General features: G+C 48.0%; 1 protein-coding gene across 4 annotated transcripts in view; it reads right to left on the bottom strand.

Annotated features, from left to right (window-relative positions):
• Window positions 1-25666, bottom strand: part of C10H8orf48 (chromosome 10 C8orf48 homolog) — a 32155-nt gene extending 6489 nt beyond the window's left edge. For 2 of the 4 annotated variants that reach the window (XR_011364848.1, XM_069986877.1), the window contains exons 1-5: window positions 25627-25666; window positions 21159-21556; window positions 17142-17228; window positions 4354-4574; window positions 3297-3449 (exon numbers count right to left, since the gene is read on the bottom strand). Coding sequence is in view for 3 of the 4 variants with exons in the window: in XM_069986877.1 (XP_069842978.1) it covers window positions 3297-3449; window positions 4354-4574; window positions 17142-17228; window positions 21159-21549 (852 nt within the window). In the remaining variant the exon portion in view is untranslated. The other 2 variants (XM_069986879.1, XM_069986878.1) reach the window with 2 other exon arrangements.
• Between the last annotated feature and the right edge of the window lie 218 nt (window positions 25667-25884).

The following is a 25884-nucleotide window of genomic DNA, read 5'->3' as shown; positions in this document are numbered from 1 at the left end:
GTGCTGCTGTGACCTCTCCTATAGTATCAGTCCCCTCCTCTCCTGACATCCTCTGTGCAGCAAGGGACCAAACATTATGTTTATTGGGGACAGCATGGGGGGGGCAGGCAGTGTTTATTGGGGACAGCATTGGGGGGGGGGGGGGGGGAGTGGTGGATTATAATGTGGGTGGATTTACCGGGGGGGGGGCAGACAGTTTGGGTGAACAGCCCAGGGCCCAGGGTACATTTAATCTGCCACTGGGTACAGACTACAACCCCCACACTGCAGGGAGCTGGTGAAGGCTGCCAGGTCTGGACAAACAGGAGAGGGTTACTCTGCCTGGCAGGTCCGTTCCTGTCAGGGGGCAGGTATGTGGGGGGCAGGGATGTGGGGGCACACTAGAGGGCAGGGATGTGGGGGCCACACTAGAGGGCAGGGATGTGGGGGCCACACTAGAGGGCAGGGATGTGGGGGCACACTAGAGGGCAGGGATGTGGGGGCCACACTAGAGGGCAGGGATGTGGGGGCCACACTAGAGGGCAGGGATGTGGGGGCACACTAGAGGGCAGGGATGGGGGGGCACACCAGAGGGCAGGGATGTGGGGGCACACCAGAGGGCAGGGATGTGGGGGCACACCAGAGGGCAGGGATGTGGGGGCACACCAGAGGGCAGGGATGTGGGGGCACACTAGAGGGCAGGGATGTTTGCAATGTCTGCACACTAGAGGGCAGGGATGTGGGGGCACACCAGAGGGCAGGGATGTGGGGGCACACTAGAGGGCAGGGATGTTTGCAATGTCTGCACACTAGAGGGCAGGGATGTGGGGGCACACTAGAGGGCAGGGATGTGGGGGCACACTAGAGGGCAGGGATGTGGGGGCCACACTAGAGGGCAGGGATGTGGGGGCACACCAGAGGGCAGGGATGGGGGGGCACACCAGAGGGCAGGGATGTGGGGGCACACCAGAGGGCAGGGATGTGGGGGCACACCAGAGGGCAGGGATGTGGGGGCACACTAGAGGGCAGGGATGTTTGCAATGTCTGCACACTAGAGGGCAGGGATGTGGGGGCACACCAGAGGGCAGGGATGTGGGGGCACACTAGAGGGCAGGGATGTTTGCAAAGTCTGCACACTAGAGGGCAGGGATGTGGGGGCACACTAGAGGGCAGGGATGTGGGGGGGCACACTAGAGGGCAGGGATGTGGGGGGGGCACACTAGAGGGCAGGGATGTGGGGGGGGCACACTAGAGGGCAGGGATGTGGGGGGGGCACACTAGAGGGCAGGGATGTGGGGGGGCACACTAGAGGGCAGGGATGTGGGGGCACACTAGAGGGCAGGGATGTGGGGGCACACTAGAGGGCAGGGATGTGGGGGCACACTAGAGGGCAGGGATGTGGGGGCACACTAGAGGGCAGGGATGTTTGCAACTGCGGTACCTGTGGACACTCAAAGCATGAGGCTTGTCAAAGCAGAGGGGAGGGGGTATTTGTAAAGGGAGCTTATTTAAGGTGGAACAGACAGCATGAACCTCGGCCACCAGGAAGATTAACCTTTGCTGCTGGCAGAGGTTCAGGCTGTCTGTTCCACCTTAAATAAGCTCCCTTTACAAATCCCCCTCCCCTCAGCTCCGGGAAGCTCCCAGCTGTCAGGCCTCCTTCCTCCTGCATATTCAAGTGTGCACACTCAGGCCGGTCAGGAAGCGCAGCCACCGAGAGTGTGCATACATGAATATGCATAGGAACAGCGCCGCGGATGGACGGAGAGCGAGCGGGCATCAGAGTCTCCCCAACCTCACACTGAGAAGCGCAGCCCTAGACGCAGCTCCTCACACCGGCTGCATGACAGGGGGGACAGGAGGCTGAGGTGTGACAGGCTGCGGGTAATTAGCAGCGGGGGTCTGCTACACATAGTAGCCGACCCCCACTGCTTCTGGAGAGGCTCAGGATGGGTCAGATGCCGCTGTCAGTTGTTACAGCGGCATCTGCACAGTTACATAGCGGGCACTAGCGATCGCTGTGTGCCGGCTATAACTTATCCCTGCAGTGAGCGGAGGAAGGGGCGGGCGGAGGAGGAAGTGACGCCAGGGGGCAGGGGGCGGCACACAGAGAACATGGCCGGCGCTCTGCTAGCCGCCGGCTGTGTTCTCTGCTCTATACTTTATGTTAAGCTGCGTTATTAGGCAGCTTAATATAAAGTATCGATACCAGGAAATCCTGGTACCGAATCGTTTTTTTGCCAGAAATATCGATAGTAGTATCGATATTTCGGTGCATCGTGCATCCCTACTAGGTACTAATCTAGATAATCTGAAGGCAAAATATCTCCTTCTCCCAAATTTCACTTAATCCAACGAGTTTCTCCTCACAGAGGGATTCATTCAAGGAGAGAGTAATAGATTGGACATAATCCAGTGCCTCATAGACAAATAGTAAAGAAGGCGCAACCAATCAACCACACAACCCTACAAAAAATGCTGAAAGTTGGACAGATATTTAAGGGATTCCCTTGTTAATTTTATAAAGTGGCTTCAAGCTAAAACTTAATTTTATTCATTGCCAAATATCGACTTCAGAAATTAAACTGTCCTCCGCAGGCTCATAAATACTTACACATTTATGGTGCTTAGAGTGTTTTAAAAATTAATTGAGCTTAGGAAGAGCAAAGAATGAAGCTGTATGCTGGCTGGCACCCAATATGTTACTCATTTGTTACATTAAGTTTCAATGATTAAACATCTGTCTTACACATATCCAATAGCAATCTTTTGGGGTAAAAGTGAAGTCTGTCATCAGATGGACACCGGACACATCCAATCACTTCAGAATAACTGCAGTATCTATCCATCAGAAATAAGTCTTTTGTAAACTTTCTAATCTCTACCATTGAGTCTACCAGCTCTTAGGCTATACAATGTGTAAGGCCCCTAACACACATCCTGATGTCTAGCTGATATGCCGTATAAGCGAGCATCGATCTGCTAGTTTGGTGCTTGCTTACAGGCTTGACTATCGTTCAGCAAGGGTTGCATAAACATTGTTAGCGATGTCCGTGCAGCCCTTGCCTTTAGGTGTAAAATAATAAAGATAGTACATACCTGCCCACGCTTCCTGGTGTTTTCCAAGCTTTTGCACGGTCCTTTAGCTCCAGCAGCAGCTAGGAGAAGACCTCCTGGTCATTGTCTTTATTACATAAAACGATAATCTGCCAAAACGACCTAATTTGGCAGATTATCGCTCTGTGTGATAGGGCCTTAAGGATGTAATGGGGGAGGACTGCATTCATGCTGGTATTAATAAAAAGATCTATCTGTACCTTGCTATACATATATTCTTCCATTTTCTTATGCAGCAAATCAGATTGCAATTTCGTCTTTTTCATCCTAATAAACTGACAGCGAGCTAGTTCTGCCTGTTTATTGCAGCAGTCTGGGCAGGCGGCAGGGTCATGGATCTCAGTCTTAATCACCTACAAATAAGAAATGATGTCTGATGAACAGATGTTATTACTATCATCATCAACAACATATATTCATCTAAATCAGTGACTTAAAAACGATCTGTCAAGAATACTCTGCAATAATCATATGTATTTAATTATATCTTAAAGGCTGGGTTCACATACAGTATATTTCAGGCAGTATTTGGTCCTCATGTCAGGTCCTCATAGCAACCAAAACCAGGAGTGGATTAAAAACACAGAAAGGCTATGTTCACACAATGCTGAAATTGAGTGGATGGCCGCCATATAACAGTAAATAACTGCCATTATTTCAATACAACGGCCGTTGTTTTAAGATAACAGCAAATATTTGCCATTAAATGACGGCCATCCACTCAATTACAACATTATGTGATCATAGCCTTTCTGTGCTTTCAATCCACTCCTGGTTTTGGTTGCTATGAGGACCTGACATGAGGACCAAATACTTCCTGAAATATACTGTGTGTGAACCCAGCCTAAAAGTGTTTTCTCAACTCATAACGTGATGGACCGGATCTCTGGACCCCTAGCAATCTTGAGAGGAAATGCAGCAATGGTATAGAGATGTATTGCCTTCTTATTTATTACTGCACTGCGGTGGTCACAGCCATCCTAATATTCTTATTGTTATAATTATTATTATTTTTGTGTCGCTCTGAGCAATGCAGCACTTCTCTGCGCAGCCATGTGATCAAGGGACAGTTTGCTGAAAAAAGGTAAAGAGCACAAGATTTCTACAACAGCTCCCTTATACAACATGATAGTTTATTTTAGTAATATGCCATCATTGTATGAGATGGGACCACCCCTTTAAAACTCTAGTCACTTTTATGCCATCTAACAATTAACAACATGCAAACATAACATTATTTGGGAATATATGTGGTACCTGGTTTATGCTTTCCTTGATCTGCTGTAATTTAAGTCTGTTCATCAGTTCATGGGGAACAGGACATGGCTGATGTGCGCCTACTGCTTGGCTAGGGTGTGTTAGTGGTTGGCCTTTTTCTTGCCTGTGACTTTTTGGTGGATGACGCAGATGTTCTATCTTTGAGGAGCAATAAGACTGCAGTGCTTTACTCTCACCCCCCGGAGATGCCTTGTGAGCAACTGTAAAAAGTGACAATAGATGAATGGATAACAAGAACAGGTTAACATTACCTTTATATTTCTTCATCTATACAGTTATTACTGCCATCTTCCCACTTTTCTTTATATGTAAGAAGATGTAAGAAATGGAATGGAAATATACACATCACAAGTTTTGGGGCTACAAGATGCAGGTATGTGCACATAGGGCAAAACATTAGGTATCTTCTTCAGTTCACAATAATAAAACACAGTGTAAAATGCAATCCATCATGACAGATTTAATCTATGACCCGTACTAGTGCTACACTGCAAAACTACTATCTGACAATTGTCTAAAGTCATAATAAAATGTATAGTCTTCATGAAGAATGTTTATCTTTGATCCCAATACATGTATTTGTCACGCCATGTACTATACTAGTAAGATTACAAATGTAGGAGAACAAAACCATACTTCATATAATGGCCTTTACGTGACAGGAATCACAATTATATAGAGTAATGGCTGCTTGTAAAACTGTGTCAACATGCAGTGCTTTTAATAAAGCACATTGAAACTACGGTAATTGAATGCAATTTATTTAACTAGGCACCTATATCGACACACTGGGAAACACTGCACAACCATGAGCAAAGCAATACCCCTCTACTCTCCAACTACTCTGTGCAACCTAAAACCAACCCTAATGGGATAAACAAAGCTAGGCCTGTGGCAGATTTGGACAAAATATTTGCACAAACAATGCATCTGTGCAACAAAATTTTAAAAGGTCTGCACCACGCTCACCAAGGAGGTGGAAAGGAGAGCTCGGAGAGGGTGTGGCGTCTACACGCACCGCATTTCTTACAATTTACATTGTAACTTGTAGCTGAAACTTAGGTGTGTGCTTCTACATAAATCCAGCATGTCCATATGGTGGTGGTGGGGTGGGGGGATTACCAGCATGTGAGATACCAGAGTTAATAAATGTTAACTTCAAAATCACTGGCAGATGCTATATACAGTACAGCTTACCACCTATGTTGATCACTAATCTCATTATGCTTCATTCACACCTGAGTGTTCAGGAATTGTGTGTTATTCTTTTGAACTGTACACTTCAGCCTACCCATGGACCACTCTTAGAGACTTGTGTCCAGTCAAATTTCATTACTAAAATTATCTTATTTTAAGAAAATCCTTACATATTAGAAATGATGTCATACATCACATGTGTCTGCTGGACTGATGAAGACAGCTGAATATTTAGACACATCACAATTTATAGTTCCATATTTTATAATCTGGCCACGTCACCATTCGGTGTATACGCTCCAGTCGGAATCCCATAGACAGAGAGGTAACACATATTTTCATAATAATCAGGGCCGTTGTACAACGGACGTGATTTTACGAAAATATACGTTGTGTGAACATGGCCGTAATCAGTACCAGGACTGTTGTATGTTAGGTCCATAACTCTATGGAAAACTAGTAATTAGTTCCAAGGAAAAGTATACACAATAATACAAATAAACTTTTGCTATTTTTACATTTAAAAGGCAGTTTTATGTGTATAAACATAAGGGCGAACATATACGAATAGTGTACACTGAACAAGTTTACTATAAAGTGACCAACACTGGGGAGACATATAATACTTACTGTAAGTTACTGCCGCCAATGTGTGTGGATCTCTATGCCTTATAAAAGTAAAGGACATCGGGTTTCTGAACTACTTTTGCATTTTCAAAAGTTTTCCTAAAAATTTACCATACTAAAGGTTAAATGTACAGAGCCTATACCAGTGATGGGCAACGTTTTGAACTTGGTGTGTCAGCATTCAGCAAAAAAACGAGCATAACTCGGATGGTGTGTCACTTTGAGAAAAAACACCATAATTTTGCGATATTTATAGCTTAAATAACAAAAACATGTAATTGTGATATATAACTGTACTTAATAAACCAAAAATAATTATTGTGTGAAGTAAACTACAAACCACACACACACACACACACTACCCTACCTGACCCTTACACACACACCCCACCTGACCCCCATCCCTCCCCATACACTAGCCCATCTGACCCTTCCACACAAACACATACACACTACCCCACCTGACCCCCATCCCCCCACACTACCTTACCTGAACCCCATCCCCACACACATGACTTTGGTATTGCAGAGTACGGCTTCCATACGCCACAATCCCAATGCCAATCCCCCTTCCGTTACACCCCGGCCGCTCCTCCCCCTTGAATAATGACACAACCACTGTTTGGATAATAATGGCCACAGCAGCCAATATTTATTAACAGATAAAACATACAAGTTATTAACAGTATAAACCGATACTCTAACTAACCCTTGAGGGAGGTCCTTGTAGCTACATAGATCTGACGCCCGCACTAACACATCGGTTAGTTATCTATATATATATTGCCCCCAGCCGCCCCCCAGACTCAGGGACACCAAGCCCAATATGGCTACCATGCAAACCACCAACTCTCCGGTGATAAACCTTCCTTGAGAGTCCACCTGCGCCAGACCACCATTTAATTACTTCCAGAAATGAGGAGGAGGGTCATACCCCGGATGAACCCCCCATCCCCCCGTCAATTTACCTCCAACTACAAGGACCCCCCCCCGCCTGGCTGCAATGACACCTGCACCCCCTAACGCACCCAAGAATGCTGTGACCCCCCCAACCCCCCCAACTCAACCACAAACAACCCCCACCAACCGGTACCAAACCAAAAAAGGGGAGGGAGGGTGGGACTGCTCCGTGGTTCCCGCCGACTGATTAGCGCCCCCCCCGGCCGTCAGTGCATATATTAACTAAGCTCCGCCCCCCACGTACCTACGTACGCCTCCTACAAACCCCAGTCATGCGGGCCTCCTCACATGACTGCGTCCCTGCTCCGGCCCTCCTTGACTTTGGTATTGCAGAGTACGGCTTCCATACGCCACAATCCCAATGCCAATCCCCCTTCCGTTACACCCCGGCCGCTCCTCCCCCTTGAATAATGACACAACCACTGTTTGGATAATAATGGCCACAGCAGCCAATATTTATTAACAGATAAAACATACAAGTTATTAACAGTATAAACCGATACTCTAACTAACCCTTGAGGGAGGTCCTTGTAGCTACATAGATCTGACGCCCGCACTAACACATCGGTTAGTTATCTATATATATATTGCCCCCAGCCGCCCCCCAGACTCAGGGACACCAAGCCCAATATGGCTACCATGCAAACCACCAACTCTCCGGTGATAAACCTTCCTTGAGAGTCCACCTGCGCCAGACCACCATTTAATTACTTCCAGAAATGAGGAGGAGGGTCATACCCCGGATGAACCCCCCATCCCCCCGTCAATTTACCTCCAACTACAAGGACCCCCCCCGCCACAACGAGCAGGCCTTGACCCCCTCAAGCATGCGAGTTACCCCACAGGATCAAAGCTCTCTCCACTCCCTCTTGCAATGCCAGAGCCCATAGGTCCATGCCCACTGCATTCAGATGCACACCATCCGTAAGCCAGTAATCCTCCCCCCTGTTTTCCAAATAGATGTGTCTCACCGCCAGCCCCCCATTCCGGATCACAAAACCAGACACAGCCCTGTTCACTTTCACCCTAGCCCTGTTAAGCTTATCCACAGATCGCGCCGTGCGCCAGGTAGCTCGAGGCACGATCTCTGACCATACCGTGATCAGCCCCGGATATTGGACCCAAATCCTGAACAAGTCGTTCCTAATATCCCTAATAAGCTCCCGCATGGGCCGAACCCCCAAATCATTGCCCCCAACATGGAGCACCAACACATCAGGGACTCTGTCAAGCAATGAAGCCTTCCGTAATTCCGGCAAGACCCTGCTCCACACTAACCCACTAAAACCCAGCCACCTGATCACCGCGGCCTCTCTCGGGAACCCCAGCTGCCTTCCATTCGGGCGCACATCCGCCCGCCGGGCCCCCCTAGCCACATAGGAATGCCCAAAGATCCACACCAGGCAAGGAGGTCGAACTGCAACGAGAGAAAAAAGAAAAAAGAGACGTGACAGAAACAACCCGACACTCCTCCCCCACTCCTACCTTCCCCTTGCCTTCAAACTAGATGTGGCCTCACATACGTTCTAAAACGCTCAGATTCCCATCGCCCAATCCGCTTGACTACGTCGGCACCCAAGCCCCAACCAGCGGCTTCCGTAGCCGCCCCTATACGAAACGAATGAGGGGCAAAACAGGATGCATCCAACCCCAGCTCCGACAAACACCTCCTAAAAACAACCGTGAACTGGTATCGGGACAGAAAGGTCCCATCCGCATGACATAACAAAGGGGCCACCCCCGAAGGACGCACTCCCCAATACCGCCCTAAACAAAGAACCGGACACATGTCAGAACCCGTCAGCTTACCCAGGACCACCCGTCGGCCCCTACCAACCTGATCCGTCTTTGACCGCCGGATCCAAAATTCTATCCTATCCTGATGCAAGACTACATCCTCTTTCAACAAACCCCCGACCCTCTTACCGCTGGGAGCTACCAATTCCCCAACTCGCAATGCCCCAAAAAAGGCCAATGAGAACGCGAGTCTAAAGAGCACACCCTCAAATCCGGAACTACAAACACAACTAGTCTGCTCCCCCAACCGCTCCAACAACTGAAAACAAACCGGCCTCCTACCATCCCGAGACACGACACCTCTCCGGAAACCCTTAGCCGCCTGCACTACCAAAAAATCCTTGGTCACGTCCCGGTACCCCCGTAGCTTAAGCCCGAAAGCCAAACCCGCCAACACTCTATTCAATCTAGCCACGGACCAGCCCGAGGCCGACATAAACCCCACCCAACACAACAGAGCCAACTTCATATCCTCATCTGACACGACCCCCCCAAACCCAACGCACCACTCCTCCCAAAGTTCCCATGCGGCCGCATAGGCTTTCCACGTACCAGGAGCCAGGGAACCTTGAATCAATTGCCCTGCCGCTCGAAGCCCAGCTCCCACAGGTGTTGAGGGCATTCCCGCCCTTGGGACTCCGCCTCCGGCGCCAGCTCCCGAAATCGGTCGAACTGCGAGCGGGAGAGAGAATCAGCAATTGAGTTAAGGATTCCCGGCACATGCACAGCCACCACCCAAGCATTCCGTTTCAAGCACTCCAACACCAGACAACGAAGAAGCCGAACCACTGGAGGGGATGATGCCGTCAGGTTATTGATGGCCGATACTACTGCCATATTATCGCAATGAAACCTGACCTTCCTGTTCCGAAACTCCTCCCCCCACAAGAACACAGCAACCACTATGGGGAACAATTCCAGGAAGGCCAGATTCCGCCCCAAAGCCGAGCCGACCCATCCGGGCGGCCATCGCGCCGCGCACCATTGCCCTTGGCAATAAGCCCCAAAGCCCACACTACCTGCCGCATCAGTGAAAAGGTCGAAGTCAGCGCTATCCATGACCTCCGACATCAACAGCGATCTCCCATTATACTGCTCCAGGAACGACCCCCAAACCCCAAGATCATCCCTATGTTCCCTAGTAAGGCGAACATAATGATGAGGAGCCGTTACCCCGGAGGTAGCAGCCGCCAACCTCCGGCAAAACACCCTCCCCATAGGGATGATTCTGCAGGCGAAGTTCAGCCTGCCTAGCAAGACCTGCAACTCTCTCAGCTGGACCTTCTTCTGGCGCGCCATTTTCCCCACGCCCTCCCGCAAGGACTGGAGTTTGTCCTCCGGCAGTCGACACTCAAAGGCCACGGAATCAATGGTGATCCCCAAGAAGGAGAGCTCCGTAGTAGGGCCCTCCGTCTTGTCCGGCGCCAAAGGGACGCCAAACGACCGAGCCACCCACTCCACCGCACCCAGCAGCGACCGACAGACAGGGGAGCCAGACGGACCGATGCACAGAAAGTCGTCGAGGTAGTGAATCAGGGACGCAACACCGGCCACGTCCCGTACAGTCCACTCCAGGAACGAACTAAAGGCCTCGAAGTATGCACATGAGATGGAACACCCCATGGGCAGACACCGATCCACAAAATATGCACCGTCCCAATGACACCCCAGCAGCCGGACACTGTCCGGATGCACCGGCAACAGGCGGAAGGCCGACTCCACGTCCGTTTTCGCCATCAACGCCCCCCTGCCATAGAACCTGACCCATTTCAACGCCGCATCAAACGACGTATAGACCACGGAGCATAAGTCCGGATCTATGCCGTCATTGACCGAGGAACCCCTGGGGTGCGAAAGATGGTGTATTAGCCTAAATTTATCAGGCTCCTTCTTAGGCACCACACCCAAGGGAGAAACCACCAGGCCCTCCACAGGAGGGAGGCGATAAGGGCCCGCCATCCGTCCCAGGGCTACTTCCTTTGCCAACTTCTCACTAACCACCCGGGGAAACTGATAAGCCGATTTGAGGTTCCGCAACGATAAGGGGACGTGATGAGACGGGGCGGGAATTACAAACCCATCACGGAAACCACCAATCAATAAACTCGCTTTTTGCCTATCCGGGAATCTATTTAGGTGCGGGAGCATCGCGGTTAGATTCACCGGCGTCTCCCCCTTGCGTATTCCCCTGCCCGGCCCCTCTACCCCGCCCTCTCTTAAAACATTTTGCCGACCCATGGGTGGTACCGTTACATACGGAACAGACGTGTTTAAACCGACAACTATAGCCCCATCTGCATTGGCCGTCATTAAACTGCCAGCAGACTCCTGATTTTTGCCCCCCTTGTTGCCCGGACTGAGCTGACGATCCCGCACCACCCGTCTGGCCGGCAGTGCCGGCCCCTCCCTGAAAGGGGTGCCCATAACGCGTCGGGGCCATAACCCTAAGCCAAAGACCAATGTCCTTGTGATCCCAACGTATGCTCGGACGTATTGCTTTCCGTTGCCGGAATTGCTCATCGTACCGGAGCCAAGCCTGGCCGCCGTATGTACGATGAGCCTCCCCAATGGCGTCCATATAACAGAAAAGCGCGGAACAGTGGTCCGGCGTCTTTTCCCCTACTACGCTTGCCAAAATGGCGAACGCCTGCAGCCAATTACTGAATGTCTGAGGGATCAACCGCCACCTTCTCTTCTCCTCTTCCTCCTTCCTGCTATCCTCCTTCTTCCCCTTATCTAGGTTGAACTTCTCCAGAGGAAGGAGCGAAAATATTTCTATATATTCGTCCTTCCATATTTTTTCCCGAACCTCTTTTTTTAAATGCGACCCCAACGGTCCCTCGAAACAGACGTACACCTCCCCCTTTGCCCTATCATCCAACCGCACTTGCTCTACCTTTTCCTGTTCCGTCTGCACCGACACTGCTACCCCACAGCTGCTAGGAACCCCCACACTCTGACTGGCCACCACTGCGTTAGCCCCCCCCGCTCCCGCTACCTGGTCATTCACCCAAGCCCGCACGGGGGACACCCCACTACTCTGACCCGATCCCGATTCACAACGGGCCAAAAGCTCCCGCACACTCCCCAATAACTCACTTATACTATCCCCATATCCACTAGCCCCCTCCCCCAACCCGCTAAAAGGGGGACCCGGGGAACCCAAGGGGGGTCTAACACTAGCGCCCTGCGACATCAATATAGGTGGGAAAGGATGGGACAAGGACAGACACTCACCGAGCTGCGTAGGTGCTGTGGGCCCACCAGCTGACTGCGGAGAATCCATACGCTGGTCAGTTGATCCTGGCACCTCATGGGGGGCCTCTTCATTAGCCCGATCTGCAGAAAGGCTGGAGCTCGACTGCCCAGCCGCCGGAACCACTGCCGCCCGGGGATCACGCCCCACTGCCAGAGGTCGATGCTGTAAGGCCCCAAGAGGGTGTTGCTGGGGGGCAGCATGGAGCCCCTGTAATGAGGCTGCCTGTGAGCGCCGCTGGGACGCTGCTTGGAGCGGCACCCCGCCCACACCTATTCCCCCCATGCTGCTTCTAGTGCTGGGCCCCGGCCGGGGCCTGCTCAAGGATGGGGTCTGGAAGTCAGGCAGGGAAGCCGGCGGCCCGACCGGAGCATCGCCGGGGCGCGCCGCCGAAGAGGTGGCACGTGCTGTGGAGGAAGCGGGCGAAGGCCCCGCCCCCCTGCCGGGGGGAGACCTGCGCCGCGCCGCTGGACCAGGCCGCCTCTGCGGATTCCTACCGGCCCGAGCCCGCCTGCCGCCGGCTGTAGGCCGCGGGCCTCGGGCCGGAGGGTCCCCGGAGGGGCTCCGCCGGTGCCGCCTGGAACTAAGAGCCTCCTGCTCTGGGCTGAGGCGAGCAGGAGGCCGGGTGCGTCGGGCTACCCGCCGGGGGGCCTGGGCGGGAGGGGGGGAATCAGGAGCGGAAAATAAAGGAGGGGACAAGGTGGGAGGGAGAGCAGGAGGAGACGGGGAGGCAGAGGGAAGGGAGCCAGACCCCGACGGGACCTCGTCCAACAGACCTCGAAGCCGCTCCTGCAGCCAAACCGCGTCCGCAGTGCCGGCAGCAGCCCGCAGCTGCTCCAGGAGGTCCATGACGGCGGCCATTGCAGGAGAGGCAGAGTGCGGGTGACCTAACTGCTCCGTGGTTCCCGCCGACTGATTAGCGCCCCCCCCGGCCGTCAGTGCATATATTAACTAAGCTCCGCCCCCCACGTACCTACGTACGCCTCCTACAAACCCCAGTCATGCGGGCCTCCTCACATGACTGCGTCCCTGCTCCGGCCCTCCTCTACCCAACCTGACCCCCTTACCCACATACACACTACCTCACCTGATCCCATCCCTCCCCACAAACACACACACACACTACCCCAACTGACTTATCCCCTGACCCCCATCCTTCCCCACACACACTTGCAATACTGCTGTGGTCCAGGATGCGGGCCGGCTGTACACAGTAGCTGTGTCCGGGTGGTACACGGGGCAGGGAATACATGGTGGGGTCAAGCTGCACTGTAAGGCCGCAAGGCTGTTTTGGAGGCTTGCACGAGGCCGCATAATTTTCTGTATGCGTCCGCGTGTCAGCGACTATGGCTAGGCGTGTCATAGGTTCGCCATCACAAGTCTATACAATGCTTAAAGGGGTTATCCAGCGCTACAAAAACATGGCCACTTTTCCCCCTACTGTTGTCTCAGGTGTGGTTTGCAATTAAGCTCCATTTACTTCAATGGAACTGAGTTTCAAAACCCCACCCAAACTGGAGACAACAGTAGGGGGAAAGTGGCCATGTTTTTGTAGCGCTGGATAACCCCTTTAAGTGTTATAATGTTTGAATGTGGCTGCTAAAATAAGGATCCTCATACAATAAACAATCACTGAGTCACAAATAGACTGTATTAAAAAAGCTGAGCACTACACGTGTTCTGCATATAAACCTTTGGGCACTTATGCTACTGAACCCCATTTACAGAGCGATGTGCAATTGTTATCCCATTATAATCAACAATTACGGTCTTAATGCACCTTGCCTCTTGCTACTTTTGTGATAGCGGCTTTAATTATGCAGCTGAACATATTAACCAAGATCATCTCTAGTTTTATGCAAAAAAACAATTAAGAGCTAATGAAGGCCACATCTAAGTGTATCCAACAATAAGCCTGAGCCCCAAGGGACAATGGGGGAAGCATCAGGAGTGCCTGAAATAAACAGATGCTTATTGCACTTGGAAATTGATGATTACCATAGTAATCGATTTAGCTACAATTTAACTCTGCTTAAAAGAATTTAATAAACCATTTAAGGGCAAAGCCAAGATGTATCCTAAAAGCTATGAGTAAGTAGAGAAGCGGTACGTGATTCCGAGCCCCTGAGGCAAGAATGAAGGAGCCCATGATGTGGCAGGCCAGACGGCAGATGAACAATAATATTCTGTTACAGGGATGAAATTAGGGAGCGCTATTACTAAAGCTGTGTGCATGTTACATCTACTAGAATAACTCACTTTTGACATACTGCACACAACATGGTATTTGCTAGATGTAGATTGTGACAATAAAGATGTTTTTATCATTAAGAAGCCTCTGAAGTATCAGTTCTGAGCAGCTTTGCTGGCCTCGTGATAAATGCATCCTCTAAGGGCCCTATTCCACGGGCCGAGCAGGGCCCGATCAACGATGTAAACGAGCGCCGATCTGCTAGATGGCCGCTCGTTTACTAGGCCTATTCCACGGCCTGATGATCGCTGAGCGAGGGCTGCAGGGATATCGTTACCGATGTTCTTGCAGCCCTTGCATCATACATTACCTGTCAGGTCTTCTCCTCCGCTCTGTCCTCCTGCCTGGGTCCCGCGCGCTCTAGCTTCAGAATGGCCTGTCAGCTGAAAGGCCACTCAGCCAATCACAGGCCGCGGCGGTTCCGGCCTGTGATTGGCTGAGCGCTCCGTCAGCTGACAGGCCACTCTGAAGCTAGAGCGCGTGGGACCCGGGGAGGAAGACAGAGTGGAGGAGAAGCCTGGACAGGTAATGTATGCTGTGCTTCTCAAATCGTCGGTCGCCCGCCGCGCACCGCTATTCCACCGTAGCGATGCGCGGTGGGGGAACAATGATTTTAGGTCTGGCCCTAAATGAACGATCAGCCGATGACACGATCATCGGCTGATTGTTCTCTCTATTCCACTGAGCGATAATCGGCCGAATCGGGCCCTAAGCCAGTGCTTCTCAAACTTTCTGCTGGAGCCTCACCCAATAGACAAAAGCAATGCCTGGACCTCACCAGAGTGACCAAGAGGAAGCCAGGTCCTCACCATCTGTGCTGGAAGTCCATTTAAAAGCTGAAAATAATGCTAGGGCTACCTTTCACCCATCTCCTAAGCTCTATATACCAATAAAGCAAGTACAAAATAACTTAATAATGTTGCTAAAATAGAGATTGATGCAAACAGTGAAATGACTGTGCAAATCATAGTAACTTTTGTGAAAACTGCCTCCCCAGCTGTTCCTCACCAATAACTAGGGGGTGCCTCACAGTTTGAGAAGCACTGCTGTTAGCTAAAGTTTATGTCATGCTTGTGTGTACTAACTGGAGGGGCCATAGAGGTTCACTTTGCTGCTCCTCACGGTAATTGCTGTTGTCCATCGTGCCTCTCCTGTGACCTCCTCCCGGCCACCTGCTTACTGTAGTTGCCCTGGGCACACTTACAGCATGTGCACACTGTTGATAGCTATATCATTAGCACCATGCTCTATTTAAAGACGTAAGTCCACTATGTACACATACAGTCCACTAAGAACATACAGTGTCTACAGTGGGGCAACTGTGTAAATGTTGTCGAGTGGCCACGCCAAAGCCCTTACTTGAACCCAATCTCACATTTCTGAAGAAACCTGATAAAATCTCCACCAACATTCCCCCTCCAACCTGACACAGCTGGAGGGGATCTGCAGAGACAAATAACAGAAGATCCCCAATTCCAGGTGTGTAAAGCTTGTAGTGTCATAGCCAAGATGGCTGGAGGCTGGAATCACTGCCAAAGGTGCGTCCCCCTAAGTACTGAGTAAAGGCTCTGAATACTTAAAGGGGTAGTGCGGCGGTAAAAAATTATTCACAGAATAACACACATTACAAAGTTATACAACTTTGTAATGTATGTTATGTCTGTGAATGGCCCCCCTCCCAGTGTCCCACCACCCCCACCCGTGTACCCAGAAGTGTAGTGCATTATACATACCTGATCCGTGCCGACACGCGTCCGCCATCTTGTGCCAAACGTCATCTTCAGCCGGCCGGCCCGAACACCTCCGATCTTCCCGAGTGCCGGCCGCGTCATCAGCCGCTGAGCCGCGATTGGCCGAGCACAGTTATGCTCAGCCAATCGCGGCTGAGCAGCTGATGACGCGGCCGACACTCGGGAAGATCGAAGGTGTTTGGGCCGGCCGGCCGAAGATGACGTTTGGCACAAGATGGCGGACGCGTGTCGGCACGGATCAGGTATGTATAATGCACTACACTTCCGGGTACACGGGTGGGGGTGGTGGGACACGGGGAAGGGGGCCATTCACAGACATAACATACATTACAAAGTTGTATAACTTTGTAATGTGTGTTATTCTGTGAATAATTTTTTACCGCCGCACTACCCCTTTAAAGTGAATGCAATACTTAAGTTTCTTCTTTGAAATTTGAACATTTTATTTTTATTTTAGCACAAGGCCACAACATAACAAAATATAAAAAAGGGGCCTGAAGACTTTCCAATTTCTATATATAACATAGAAAAACATATTGCTAATGAAATATTCATTCTTACAAGTGAAATATCTTGAATCAGTAGTACTTTATACATACTAACCACAAAATATCACCACCTAAACTGACTGCAAATGGACATAAGATGAACAATACCTGTGAATGCAGGTTCCTGTCCAGTAATAACCTTCAAGAATAAATGTCTATAGCATGCCATAAATCTAATGGCACCACATTAAGCTGCCTGTGTGCAGGCTTCATGTCCTTGTGTACACCACTGACACGCTTTCCGTGAACCAGCTGGCTAAAAGTCCACTTTAAATCATGACTGGTCTCTGTACAGGCTTTTAATCTCCCTGACTCACATATAGAGATATATACACACAGATGTTCAATCATCAAGCGTCCTCCGTAAGTGTTTTACTCACCAGTTTTAAGATGATGCTGAAATAAATTATTTGGCCGGAGGTTCCCATCAACAAGAGTCTTTATCCATTTCTCAATCAGACCTTTCCCTACAAAAAGCCCACAAGGTCACAAAGGAAGACATTTCAGCAACTTATCTTACTCTGCAAGGCTATAAAATTGAGAGACCCATCTGTTCATTACAAGACAATTCCCACAGACACGTAAGAGAAGAAACACCACATTTCCAAATCAGAATGGAGAATTTATTTTTGCTTATTGACTATACAGTGAGAAAACGCTCAAGTGTTATCATGTCCTGAATGGTCACTATTAATTTAATGAGATCAGAAAAATGAAATCCTGCGATTGTAGAGTTTATAGCCCTTTTACTTTTGAAGACAAAAGAGATGAAAGATTTTGCTCCCAGCAATGTAAGCATAGGATCTGAACCAGTTTGCTGCACATCTGCGCTGTTACTCTTTGGTGAATGTGCAGCAGAATATTTAGCAGAGTGTAGATGTGCTCTGAGGGTATGTTCACACTGAGTAAAAGCGCCTGTCTCATCGTGTTAATGGGATGCCGCGCATACTTCCGCTCTCCGCTCAAAGAAATGACATGTCAATTCTTTGAGCGGAGGCGCGGCATCCCACTGACACACTGAGACAGATGGGATTCCACGTCGGGGGCTCCACTGCAGAATCCCGCCGCTTTTACTCAGTGTGAACATACCCTAAAAGAAAAAAAAAAGGTTAGCGAGTTAGGTGGCATCACGTGTTCCATAATTACATTCCATGCACAGAACATGTGCTACAGACTGGAATGGAGAGTTCCACGTTCCGGTCTGTAGCATCTTCCATGCCTGGACTGTATTCATGGAACATGTGATAACCCCTGAAGGGTACGGACCCACTGTGCTACCCAACTGGTTTGGGCTTTGGGCCATGCTCAGGAGTGGAGTCTAAGTACCCTTTAGGTCTTCACCCTTTATCCTACTCCAGGATGAGGAAACTGGACTTAGCTAATATAGGGTACCAGTTAAATGCTCTATAGGGTACCAGTTAAATGCTCAACAGTAGGGGTTTAAGTAGTAGCTGGCTCAGCAGACATCAAAGCCTAGTAAGCCGAGGTCCAGGCATGGACCGTGGGCAGATAGCAAGGTAGTGTAGTCACAGGTAATCCAGGTCGGGCACAGGAGGATCGATACAGTACACATGAATCAGCCAAGATTGAACTTAGGAGAAAAAGCACAGTAAAACTATTTAGTCAGATTTCACAGCCCCTTTAGGCTGTGCTTCATACACAATAATACCATTTTATAAATTGTGGTACAATAGTGCCATTTATTCACAATTTTTAAAAAATCAAAGCATAAAGGTGGCAAAAACACATTTAGGCTGGGTTCACACTATGTATATTTCAGGCTGTATTTGGTCCTCATGTCAGGTCCTCATAGCAACCAAAACCAGGAGTGGATTGAAAACCCAGAAAGGATCTGTTCACACAATGTTGAAATTGAGTGGATGGCCGCCATATAACGGTAAATAACTTCCATTATTTCAATATAACAGCCGTTGTTTTAAAATAACAGCAAATATTTGCCATTAAATGACGGCCATCCACTCAATTACATCATTATGTGAACATAGCCTTTCTGTGTTTTCAATCCACTCCTTGTTTTGGTTGCTATACAGCCTCAAACATACAGCCTCAAATATACGTAGTGTGAACCCAGCCTTAAAATGCAATGTGTAAACAAAGCCTTTCTATGGAAAATCATAATGTTGCTCAGACATAGGTGAGCGGGTGAAGCAGCCTTAAGGCCCTATTCCACGGAACAATTATCGGCCGTTTTCGGCCGATATCGGCCGCTACGAACGATAATTGTCCCGTGGAGTAGAGTGCAATGATCAGCCGACATCGTTCATGTCGGCTGATCGTTGCAGTCGCTTGTTTTTCAACATGTTGAAAAACAAACGACTGATACAGCAACGATCTTCTGTCGTCGCTCTGTTGAATAGGAGCGTCGGCAGCAGACACTGCTGTATCCTATGGGCGGCCCAGACAATCAGCAATCACCCGGGCAGCCTCCCCGCCGCCCCTCCCGCACTCACCCGCTCGCTGCAGCCGCGCTGAATAGCGGCGGCAGCGAGCGGGGAACGAGGAGCAAACGAGCGCCGAGAGTGCTCGTTTGCTCCTCTAGAGACCCGTGGAATAGGGCCATTAGATAGGCAGTGCAGGGCAAGGACAAGTGGAGTGTGGATTTAGAGTGCATGTGCTGGCTCTTTAAAGTTGCAGACAGAGTGCATGCATGCCCACAGCCCAGCCCAGGAGAGGAGGCAACATGACAGGAGAAAGAGTAAAGCATGGACAGAAAACTGACAGTGGCGAGTGCCAGGAGTGACCTACAACAGTGGGGAGCGATCACTGAAATTACACAAATATTTCAGATAAATTCTATAAAAATCTCATACTGCAGTAAGATAACATAAAGGAAGAAAGGTAAAGATTTCATAGTCTTAGAGATAACTTTGATCACTGTTATTGTATTTTGCTGAGCATGGGATATTGTCCTTTAACTTGCAAGAACAAAATAGATTAAAGAGTTTGCTCATGGCAAAGTAAGCTTAGAATCTAAATAATCAGATAAAAATGTAATGTATACATTGCAACTATCTTAAAAGTCTCCAGACAAATCAACCCTTACTCAATTCTTACCATTCAGATATCTAGGGGACACTCCAGGGCAATTCCCTTGCTATCCTGATGGCTTCAGTATCTACATAACTATTTTCACTGACAGATATTACAATATCCTGGCAAAGACACTCATACAGAAAAAAGGGAAACACCCCCAATACCTTACCTGTTACAGCTACATACACTAAGTATCTAAACCAAGGCAAAACAGAAATGACTAGTCTGACAGTATCTGGTACCTAAAGAATAGCCAATGAAACCTGAATCCATATTCAGAACAGTCTTTGTCTAAATATAAAGTAATAAATCTTGGTGGTAAACTGTGGTTGGTAACATAATCTGCAGAAGACATCGAGAAATATCTAGAAGTAAATCCAGTGAACAATTGTTGCAGTAATAAATTGATGCCGGATTATATCCAGTTTATCTCCTGTTTTAACCCTGACGGGCGGCTTGTTAGAAGCCTCGCTGAGAAACAACAAAATCTGCAGTTTACAGGACTCTGTGGAATTGTAGCTGGACAGAAAATCCATTGTACAGTAAAATAATGGGACAGTAAAATAAGTGAGAGCCACATTGCTTGTAGCTTTCATTTAGATTTCTGTGATCACCATAGGTGCTCATGCTACCCTCTGGTGTCCTAGTTATTGATTGGTTCTTGGAACTGCTTCCAGATTCATCATGTAATATGGGATTCATCATGTAATATGCATGCTTAAAAGCGAATGTACCACTTTAAAAGGCTATTTTACATACTATTGGATGATTATTTTTGCCTGAATAGCTATAAGCAAATCAGGTCAGTTGTGCAAAGGAGGTGAGCCTGGGAAAAGCAGTTCAAAGCTTTCTCCTCCCCCAGCCCCAATGACATGTGCATCCTCATCCCTTTAGTCCCGCCTCCAGTCTCCTTCCCGCCCGGCCTGTCAGAGTGGTCCCATCTTGGCTCGCCATCATCATATCCCAGTCTGATGATGAGCTAAGATGGGGCCACGCTGTATATTGCTAATCAGGTGAAAAAAATGCACACAGGTTGACCGATTAGAAAAGGCAACAGCTGATTTAGCGTGGCAGCACACATCCAATGTATGCAACACTTGATATAGCCTGTAAAGCGGTACATTCACTTTAAGAATTGCCAAGCATGGGCATAAAAGTCCAGGGTACTGGACATTTATGACTGCATTGTGTGCAATATACAATACATCTCTCTATATGTAAAGAAAGATCAATCAGTGTTGCCATATAAACATGCATATAAAATGCATATACAAGAAATTGTGTGCAACTAGGATATTTGGAAAGAGTAAAAAAAAAATTTTTTTAATAAAAACATCAAATACCTTGATTGTTGTCCTTGTGATCATCTTCCAATGAAGCAGACTCTATATATGAGCTCCCAGAAGAATATGTCTGACCCAACTTAGATGAGAGGGACTCAAAAGAATCACTGTCATAGTTCCTACTAGAGTCCTTGGTAATGGAACTGAATGAATCACTTCTCTGCTGATGATTGGATTCACCTGAAAAGTATTCCAACAAGTCACTTTGATTCCTCTCAGTGTCTTCATCTGTTATGGAGTCAAAGGCATCATTTTTATATCTTCCATCTGATTCATCAGAACAAGATTCAAAGGCATCTCCAGAATAGTTTGACGCACCGCTCAAGAAGGCACTATTGTGCATTACTTCCTCATAATTTGAACTTTCTTCGCTAACAGGGGATAGCGCCATAGCAGCTCTGCACAAAAACATATTACATTAATATACAGTAGATATTGGTTAAATGATGATGTTGGGAACTCTGAATTCCGTTCTGTAGAATCATAAGTTTTCATACTACAGAAGCTTGGCGCAGGGATACATGTAAATCTATGGAAAAAGCACAGGTGCACGGAGATGATGCAGATTATGTGTTCTGGGGGTCTGGTTACATAGTCAATAGACAGCTAACCCAGGTCCCCAGAGAGATCACATGTCCTGTGACTACAAAGGGAGGGGAAAAGGGGAAGCTGAGCGTGTCAGAGTGGACCCAGAGTAGAGGATTTTATACATCCAGAGCCGATAAAACTGAGAAAAACACAGGGAAAGGGTGCAAGCCGTGGTGTAGCTACCATGAAGGCAGGGAAGGCGACTGCTATGGGGCCCTTGCAAGAACGGGGCCCCAGAAAGCCCTGCTCTGTCTTCATGTTAGGTATGCCACTGACAGCTGACCACCGCATCCCCCCTCCTGCAGAGGAAGAGGGACTCGCCACTGTACTCTTCAGCCTGCTCACTGTAGTGCAGGGTAAGCGGGCTGCACATCAGGCGAGGGACAGAGGAGCAGGACCTGCAAGGTCCTATACGCACAGGAGAGGGATGAAGGACCTTATCACATGACCCAAAGGTCCTCAATACTTCTGTGTACAGATCAGTCCAACTACACTCACCGGCCACTTTATTAGGTACACCATGCTAGTAACGGGTGGTCTTCTGCTGCTGTAGCCCATCTGCCTCAAAGTTCGACGTACTGTGCGTTCAGAGATGCTCTTCTGCCTACCTTGGTTGTAACGGTTGGCTATTTGAGTCACTGTTGCCTTTCTATCAGCTCGAACCAGTCTGCCCATTCTCCTCTGACCTCTGGCATCAACAAGGCATTTCCGCCCACAGAACTGCCGCTCACTGGATGTTTTTTCTTTTTCGGACCATTCTCTGTAAACCCTAGAGATGGTTGTGCGTGAAAATCCCAGTAGATCAGCAGTTTCTGAAATACTCAGACCAGCCCTTCTGGCACCAACAACCATGCCACGTTCAAAGGCCCTCAAATCACTTTTCTTCCCCATACTGATGCTCGGTTTGAACTGCAGGAGATTGTCTTGACCATGTCTACATGCCTAAATGCACTGAGTTGCCGCCATGTGATTGGCTGATTAGAAATTAAGTGGTAACGTGCAGTTGGACAGGTGTACCTAATAAAGTGGCCGGTGAGTGTACAGGAGGAGGAGGGGGAAGCCTGGGAGCTGTAAGTGCTGTGTATGTCTGTACATATGTATCTGTGTATATATGTATATATCAGTGAGTGTATGTATGTATCTGTGGGTATATGTATATGTCAGTGTGTGCATGAATCTGTGGCTATATATGTATATACTCTAGTATCTGTAACACTGGTGATTGACAGGTTTGCTCCCAAAGATGTTCTGCAGCAGTTTCTATTAATACTGGGCTCTAATAAAAGAACTCACCACTGAAAGAAAATGCTGCAGATATTATTTCTGGTTCTTATTACACTTGGGGGATGATTTCCCTGTATATGGTCTATTCTGGTGTATATGTTATCACTAGTGTAATCACTTTCCAGTGTAAATGTGTATATGTCAGTGGTGTATTTGTATATATGTTAATGGTGCCTCTGTGCGTGTATATATATATATGTGCGTCATTGTGTGTGTTTGAGAGTTGGCTATCTTAGGGGGGTGGGGACGTACAGGATTCATGGGCCCCGTACAGTTTTTTGCTATGGGGCCCCATGAATCCTAGCTACGCCCCTGGGTGAAAGATAGGTTGTACATGTACAGTATATTAGACATAGGGTGGGGACTGTTCAGAATACTGTTTTTGTTACACAGATAACCCCTTCAGTTTTTCCTAATAGTTGGTCCAAAGACAGTCTTCAAATGTATCAGATTTACCAAACAGCCGGTACCACATTCCCAGATGCATGCTTCTTTTGTGCAGGACCCAAAAGTGTGGAAGACCACAGGTTTACTTCAGCATCCTTTGTTCATAGATTCCCAACATGGGGCCGAAAACACAATGTAAATCTAGACCAAGACTACTTTTGTATTTTTATTTTACTATTATATTAGCCATCATAACTGAGGTAGCCTTATCCTAAAATGCATGGTCACAGACTGTCATTGCATTCAGCAAAGTCAGAGACAAAGTCAAGCCGATCACACAGGCGTTTAAAAGGGTTTACTGGCACTAGGACAACACACTGTGCTCACTAATAGATTTGCAAAGGTCATAGGAATAAGGGATTAACATTAATCAATCAATCTGATGGCCCACACTGTACAACGGAAATTAACCCCTTCCCCCTGTAGCCTATTCTGTTCTTAATAACACAGTGTTTTTTCTTATCAACCCCCCACCACCACCACCACCTTGCAAAAGCAGTATGTTTTCTGCTTTGCAACTGTATGGAGGCTTATTTTCTGCAAGGGCTTTTTTTTTTTTTTTTTTTTACAGAAAGGGTGTAGGCTGTAATGCCATGTCATTTTAATAGAGGAAGGGCATCCCATTTGTTACCCCATCATTTTTGTACTCAGAAATGGTACCAATAAACACATCTAACACATCTGGCCACAAACACGCAAAAAAAAAAAAAAAAAAAAAAATCGGTTAAAAAGACAATAAAAATAGTATTTAAAAAAAACAAACAAACACTGTTTGCCTCAGGCTATGTTGACACAATTTTTAATATGAATTTTGAACTGTAAAATATTTTACAGCACAAACAATGGATAAAAAAACACCCTTAAAGAGGTATTCTGCTCAAAAGTAACTTTTGAAATGTTGCTGACCATGGGGATATTATAACAAACAGCTTATGCTTACCTTTCCATCCTCCCCCAGTGTCACGCCGAGACGATCTCACCTCCTTTTTGTAGACGGACTTCTCTCAGCAGTGACAGCCTGCTCAGCCAATCACTGGCAGTGATCCATTCTTCATGGCCAGTGAATAGCTGAGCGGGCTGTCATTGCCAAGATAAGTCCGTCTTAGAAGTGGAGACGGGAAAGGTAAGCCTACACTATTTGTTATCTTATCACCATGGACAGCAAGGACAGCAAGCTTACGCTTTGGCTGCCCAGGCATGATGGGAAATGTAGTTTTGCAACAGCTGGAGGGCCGAAGGTTCCCCATCCCTGGTTTAGACTCTTACAGTATATATGAGCAATATGCCAATACCAAGTTGAATTTAAAAGATGGCAGTGGCTTTTAAATCAAACTTGGCACTGAAGGGGTTATCCCAGAACTTAGTTGTCACCTGTTCACAGGGTAGGGGGCTACGAGTAATCAGTGAGGGTCCAACCACAAGAACAAAGGTCTATTGTCTTGAGGGAATGAAGCAACAGGATGAATGCACAGCGACCATGCCATTATCTATACCACTTCCTCACATAACCGAGTACAGCACATTACATGGCTATGTTTGGAAGTGTCACAGAGTGAATGAAGAGGTGGCTGAGCAGACATGCTGCTATTCTATTCACTTCACGAGAATAAACAGCCACTTAACAGCTACCAAAGTACATCCCTATCCGATGAATAGGTGATGACTTTACTTTTTTTTAACTGTTTATAAAAGACATAACAAAAACACATTATAAATATCAAAAGGCAAACATATCCATAAAAAGCTATCAAACAACAAAGAATGCCTGTGACTACTATGAGTGATATTATATGACCCTGTGTTATAGAATAAGCTGCCAGCCAGGGGTCTGTATTAACTGAGTGCCACTGAGGGGCTGGAGGCCACTGATCTACACCCTGCCATCGTGTAATCCACACCAGTATAAAGGCAGACTATATTAGAGAGGAATAAGGAGATCTATAAACAGTGGAGGTATCCATAGCAACCCCAGCTTCTCCTGCACAGCTCTTACATGATATCAGGAACTATAGAGACAAAAGAAGTCAGTGGAGTCCCAGCTACCTGACTGAGCACAGCACATCCTGCATCTACACAGACACACACACATTGCAGCTATGCCACAACACCTACACAACGCTACGACACAGAGAAGACAGCAACCACCTACACACAAGTGACTAAAGAGCTGCACGCCTGCTCCTGGTCTCCTTGGTGACACTGTGCAGCAGGAATACCCGCCCGTGCACACACTCAGACAGTGACTTTGGTTCCTCCTATTTCAGTGACCTGCACAGACATCAGGCACTCAGTCAGGGTTGGGAAATAGTGGGATCTTACTGTGGTTGCAGGGAGTGTTTTCTACTCCTTTCCATTTACATTACTGTATTATTGGATCTGTTTCCTGCATTGCTGGATCCCACTGACT

The sequence above is a fragment of the Dendropsophus ebraccatus genome, chromosome 10, assembly GCF_027789765.1.
Source record: "Dendropsophus ebraccatus isolate aDenEbr1 chromosome 10, aDenEbr1.pat, whole genome shotgun sequence".
Taxonomy (NCBI): domain Eukaryota; kingdom Metazoa; phylum Chordata; class Amphibia; order Anura; family Hylidae; genus Dendropsophus; species Dendropsophus ebraccatus.
The sequence above is the reverse complement of the archived record's forward strand: the minus strand, read 5'-3'. Positions and strand labels throughout refer to the sequence as shown.